The sequence below is a fragment of the Nanorana parkeri genome, unplaced genomic scaffold (genome assembly GCF_000935625.1).
Source record: "Nanorana parkeri isolate BGI_ZX_2015 unplaced genomic scaffold, ASM93562v1 scaffold1592, whole genome shotgun sequence".
NCBI classification, from domain to species: Eukaryota; Metazoa; Chordata; class Amphibia; order Anura; family Dicroglossidae; genus Nanorana; species Nanorana parkeri.
The window spans coordinates 179,290-185,580 of record NW_017307860.1 but is presented as its reverse complement, the minus strand read 5'-3'; the positions used below and the strand labels follow the sequence as shown (position 1 = coordinate 185,580).

At 51.2% G+C, this 6,291-nt stretch overlaps 1 protein-coding gene across 1 annotated transcript in view; it reads left to right on the top strand.

Annotated features, from left to right (window-relative positions):
* AFAP1L2 (actin filament associated protein 1 like 2) overlaps positions 1-6,291 on the top strand; it is a gene marked incomplete at its 5' end in the record, with an annotated part of 44,393 nt that overhangs the window by 28,766 nt on the left and 9,336 nt on the right. Inside the window, 5 exons of the mRNA XM_018570759.1 lie at positions 1,248-1,304; positions 1,673-1,757; positions 2,911-3,015; positions 3,974-4,185; positions 5,663-5,808. Coding sequence (XP_018426261.1) covers positions 1,248-1,304; positions 1,673-1,757; positions 2,911-3,015; positions 3,974-4,185; positions 5,663-5,808 — 605 coding nt within the window. The remainder of the gene's footprint in view (positions 1-1,247; positions 1,305-1,672; positions 1,758-2,910; positions 3,016-3,973; positions 4,186-5,662; positions 5,809-6,291) is intronic.

The window sequence follows — 6,291 nt, the reverse complement described above, 5'->3', positions numbered from 1 at the left end:
TGCGGGGGGGGGTGTTGTCGCTGGGGGGTGGTGATGTCACTGGGGGGCGGTGATGTCACTGGAGGGCGGTGATGTCACTGGAGGGCTGTGATGTCACTGGAGGGGTGGTTTTGTCACCGGGGGCGGTGATGTCACTGGGTGGCCACAATGTAACAATGTCTGTGAGAGACGCCGAGATCAATGAAGTGTCGCCTTTCATCATTTCTTATAACGGCGGCAAAAGTGTCAGCGCTGCGCCGGAGGAGGGGCAACTCTGCCGCACCCCACATGTCTGATGTGATCCAGGTATTTGTTACCCACCACAGAGATCACATGACCCCCCCTGACAATGTCATCCGCTTTCCTCTCCAGAAGGACGGAGCCATCTTTCTTCCGCCATCATCCAGGGTCACCATCTACTTCCTGCACTGAGATGGCGGCTCAGTGATGACACAGAAATCCCGATGTCTGTGCAGTTCTTGGCTGTGCTCACCAATGTCTGACACAGATCAGCCCCTGCTGCAGCCTCTCACCTTGTGACTGGATACAAAGTTACAATGTTGCAGACTGATCACTGGGGGGAGGGGAGACTGAGGAAATGCTTCCTCCTGCCTGCAGCAGACTGATCACTGGGGGAGGGGAGACTGAAGAAATGCTTCCTCCTGCCTGCAGCAGACTGATCACTGGGGGAGGGGAGACTGAAGAAATGCTTCCTCCTGCCTGCAGCAGACTGATCACTGGGGGAGGGGAGACTGAAGAAATGCTTCCTCCTGCCTGCAGCAGACTGATCACTGGGGGAGGGGAGACTGAAGAAATGCTTCCTCCTGCCTGCAGCAGACTGATCACTGGGGGAGGGGAGACTGAAGAAATGCTTCCTCCTGCCTGCAGCAGACTGATCACTGGGGGAGGGGAGACTGAAGAAATGCTTCCTCCTGCCTGCAGCAGACTGATCACTGGGGGAGGGGAGACTGAAGAAATGCTTCCTCCTGCCTGCAGCAGACTGATCACTGGGGGAGGGGAGACTGAAGAAATGCTTCCTCCTGCCTGCAGCAGACTGATGACATCATCTCAGCCTAGGCAAAGTCACCGATTGGAGGTCTAGGACGGCACCTTAAATGATAGGAGGCGGAGCTTCTCTGCCCAGTGATCCCGCCTCTGTATATGGTGACACGTCGGGATGTATTGATGGAGTTGCTGACGTGTCCCCCATGACGCAATAGACAGGAAGTTCACATGCCGGGTTCATGACGGCTCTTTGCTCTCTGTAGGTCATCCAGGACATCGGCGGTCTGCAGGCGGACGCGGCCCCCGAGATCTCGCTGAGCGTTGAGAGAGGACATGGAGGTATTTTTGGGGGGGGATCTTCAATGATATAAAAGAGCCGACGCGTTTCTCCCTTCATGGGGGGTTCTGTGTCATGTGACTCCAGCGATGACCGGACTTCATCCTGTGCTGAAGTCACATGACACAGAACCCCCCATGAAGGGAGATCCAAGAAACGCGTCGGCTCTTTTATATCATTGATCATCCAGTACGATCCCTGTCATCATATGTGGATGGTTCATGTTCCATGTACACCGCAACACGCCTCATCGCATGAAAACGCACACGCATTGCGGCACACCACCACACGCTGAGCGCGCCGCGGTGCCGCCGTGTTCCATTGTGATTGACATCTCGTGTTCTCTCGCAGGGAGAAATCACCGACAGATACTCAGCGGCCTCTGAAAGTGGGAGCAGCACCGACGGGCACCCCGAGAATACCGAGGTGAAGGAAGGTGAGTCAGCCTGTCAACTGCTGGGGGAGGGGGAGGGCGGGACCGCAGCATCGGGTTATATGATACTGTACTGTGCAACCAGAACACACTGAGCTCTTAGTATACCCGACCGGCATATTGACATGGCCCAGCCACCGGTGTTCCCAGATACCGAGAATGACACCCGACATACAGGACAAGGGAAGTGGTACTGTGCAGAGTCCATACATACAGAATAAGAACAGATACCGAGAATGACACCCGACATACAGGGCAAGGGAAGTGGTACTGTGCAGAGTCCATACATACAGAATAAGAACAGATACTGAGAATGACACCCGGCATACAGGACAGAGAAGTGGTACTGTGCAGAGTCCATACATACAGAATATGAACAGATACCGAGAATGACGCCCTGCATACAGGACAAGGGAAGTGGTACTGTGCAGAGTCCATACATACAGAATAAGAACAGATACCGAGAATGACACCCGGCATACAGGACAGAGAAGTGGTACTGTGCAGAGTCCATACATACAGAATAAGAACAGATACTGAGAATGACACCCAGCATACAGGGCAAGAGAAGTGGTACTGTGCAGAGTCCATACATACAGAATAAGAACAGATACCGAGAATGACACCCAGCACACAGTACAAGGGAAGTGGTACTGTGCAGAGTCCATACATACAGAATAAGAACAGATACCGAGAATGACACCCAGCACACAGGACACCCAGCACACAGGACAAGGGTAGTGGTACTGTGCAGGATCGGAGGGTTAGTCGTGGCGATCCTAGTATCTCTCTGGTCGCTGAGTTCGGTTTTTGTGGTGAAGAGGGGCTCTGACCTCATACCGGGTAATAACGTATGTACTGATTATCGCTGGAACCCCGGGGGCCCCTCTACAGGACAGACAGAGCCCGGCTATGAGGGGCCACCTCCATGGGAAGAGAAGCGCAGAGAGCCAGGGAATAAGGACAGGTTCACTTTAAGCAGCGCCGTGTCACATGACCTGTAGTTGGTGTAGAAGGCCAATGCACGGTGGGAGCTGTAGGGGGGCGTAGACGGTACGGCCCCCATGTAATGTAGATGTGATTATTGGAGAGATATTGATAACCTCAAAGTGTCAATAACCCCTCCCCCCCACCCCATCCCCGTCCTCTCTCATAGTGAAGAAGAAAGGGTCCTCCGGCCTCAAACTCAGCAACCTGATGAATCTGGGCCGGAAGAAGTCGTCCTCCATGGAGAGTCCGGACAAGAGTCTGGAGACGTCCAGTAAGTGCCGCCGGCTAGAATGTATCTCCGGGACGTGGACTCCGCCGATTGGCTGGAGGTTCCCTTTGTGTCACATCATGATGTATTAGTGTCAGAGGCGGAGACTCGTCGTATCAGATTATTGGGGGGCCGCCATTGCTGATCCGTCTCTGATAATTGTCTGATCCCGGTCCGGTATGGAGGGAATTTGTCCTGATACCCCTCAGACTCTGAGACCCCCCCCCAAGTACAACGTACGACTTTAATGTGTACAATGAACTTCCTTCCCGGGATCTCACTTCCTCCAATTCAGAAATCGATACGCCGTATACAACCTGCTTCTGTTACATTGTGTCCCTGATGAAGGAGGAGCTGTGTTAATGGGTGGGGTCAGTGTGTGATGTGGGAATGGGTGGGGTCAGTGTGTGATGTGGTAATGGGTGGGGTCAGTGTGTGATGTGGGAAAGGGCGGGGTCAGTGTGTGATGTGGGAATGGGTGGGGTCAGTGTGTGATGTGGGAATGGGTGGGGTCAGTGTGTGATGTGGGAATGGGCGGAGTCAGTGAATATTTGGGCCGGCAGGGGGTGTAGAGTAGACGATGGATGAGGGTCAGTACAAGTATCGGAGGCAGAGCGGAGATCTCCTGTGGGGAGGTGACATGAAACGCAGCCACCAATGTTTTCAGCCCTGCCCAGCTCTCCCAGTGCTGGACTACAGAACCCCTCCCACTATTATCTCAATAACATAGGTGGTGCTTTGTAGTCCAGCAGGGCTGGCTGACAACACTGCTTTTGGATCTCAGTGCAGCAGAGGCAGCGTTGTCAGCTCACTGCAGGAAGTTGGGAGCGCTCTGGATTTCTGGCAGGTCAGTCGGTGGACTGGCATTGGGCTAGGACACGGAGGAATGCTCACGTTATGGACGCATGTTCTTATCTTTCCCGGACTCGCCCCTTTAATTTTCCTCTTCTGCTCCCTTCAGATTACCTGAACGTTCTGATCAACAGCCAATGGAAGTCGCGCTATTGCTGCATCCGGGACGGTCAGCTCCACTTCTATCAGGACAGAAACAGGAGCAAAGCCGCCACCCATCCCGTGTCCCTGCTGGGGTGTGACATCGTTCCGCAGCCCTCCCCCGACCACCTCTACTCCTTCCGCATCCTGCATAACGGGGAGCAGCTGGCCACGCTGGAGGTGAGGGGCGCTGCGTCTGGTCATGTATGATCGCAGGGACACGGATCAATCTTTATTAATAACCGCGGTCAGTTGTTCGGTGCCCAACGGCGGCAAATTTACAGAGAATGCGTTATTATTGTGTCTCAGCGGTTAGCGCTCCTGCCGTACGGCACTCCAATCGCGGTCACAGCCAGGACACTATCTGCATGGAGTTTCCTTGCTCTCCCTGTGCTTTGGCTGGGTTTCCTCCCACACTCCAAAGACACGCTGTTAGGGTAATTGGTTCCGGTCCAGTTTAACTTTATCCTGTGTATGTGATCTAAGGAGTGTAGATCCTCGCGCACAGGCGCCGATATGAATGGATAGTATGTGACGTGTTGGGTAGATTGTATGCGGATACTTTGTAGTAATAATGTCATTTATTCTGCTGCTGCCCCGCCGCCTGTGACGTGACTGCCCCCTGCTGGAGGAACGGTAGAAGTACACGAGGGCATTCCTAACTTGTATTTATTGTTTTACTATGGGGATAGAGGGGGTGCAGTAAATATAGGCGGCAGCGTGAAGTGACTTCGGTCCACGGTGGTTTTAGCTTTTTCAAAAGATGTCGCAGCGTGCTGCAAACAAAAGGCAGCTACCATGGATTCGTACGAAATACGGATTTTCGTTAGTTTCGGCGCATTTTCGTAACTGTACGAACATTCGTTATGATGAAGTTAAAAAGCAAAAATACCTTTGTTAATATTGGAGTCGATGCGGTAATTGTTGTTTTTTTATCCGAAATACGAATTCCGTTAACGGATTCCGGATCCGAATTTCGTATTTCGGATTAAAAAAAAAACTACCATCAACTCCAATATAAATGTACTTTGCTTTTTACCTTCAATATAACGAATGTTCGTAACGGAACGAAATTACGTTAACGGAATTTCGTATTTCCTGCCTGTGTATTGTAATGCGACTCTCAGCAGCAGAAGAGAAAACCTCTGATTGGTCAACCAAACGAAATACGAATTCCGTTAACGGATTCCGGATCCGAATTTCGTATTTCGGATAAAAAAAAAAATCTTTTCATGTTGTTCCCAACCTCAGTCACGGGGGTAATATTAGTTCCCGTTTCAAAGAAATTCGCATCCGAAATTCGTTAACGGAATTTCGTATTTCGGATATAATTCGGAAACTGCAATTCGGATTTCGGATGCTTCCGAATTTACGAATGTCAGGAAAATCCGTACGAATTCCGATTTGTAACGTAACGAATCGCACATGTCTGGGAATCATTGTGTCCGCTGAGATACAAGTGACAGTCATTGGTAAAAGTTTCTTGTATCAGTGATCACATTTTTGGATCTCTCCCTCCCTGCGTCTGGCGTCTGTGGGCGCACTGGTTGTATAATGACGTCACTGGTTACATTGTATCACCTCATGGAGATATTCCGGGAGTTCAGACTCCTCTTCGGCCTCCGCGGTTAACGATAATTAATTGTTCATTTCGCAGGCGAAGACCTCGGAGGACATGGGGCACTGGCTGGGTCTTCTCCTGTCCGAATCCGGATCAAAAACCGACCCGGAGGAGTTTGATTACGATTATGTGGATGCGGAGCGCGTCTCCTGTATCGTGAGCGCCGCGAAGAACTCCTACTTGTAAGTGTGCGAATTCCATCGTCATTGTATCGCGGGAACGCCATCAATCTTCCCGACGTCTCGTATATTCGTAGGCTCATCCCAGGTCATTCAGAGGGAATATATAATGTATATGTCAGGTCCACAGAACTCCATCCAGCCGCCCAGCCCCAAATAAATGACAGTCGGCACTCGGTTTACAACGGTTCCGTTTGCGCTGATTCAGAATTGCACCTGGTCTGGGATTGTTGTACATTGAAACCAAATATACAATGTAAGTCAATGGGAAGTGAGGGAGTTAGGTTCCGAGCCTCTCTCTAAACAAGGAATGGTTGTAATTTAGGAGCTGGTGTGAACTGAATCCCAGTAAATAATGTCAGTCAATGGGAGATTAGGGAGTTAGGTTCCTGTACCTCTCTCATTGACATAAGTAACATAATACGGGTTACATTTTATTTAAAGGAGAACTATGAGGGGGGGAGGGCGGGGGGGGTGATTCTCACT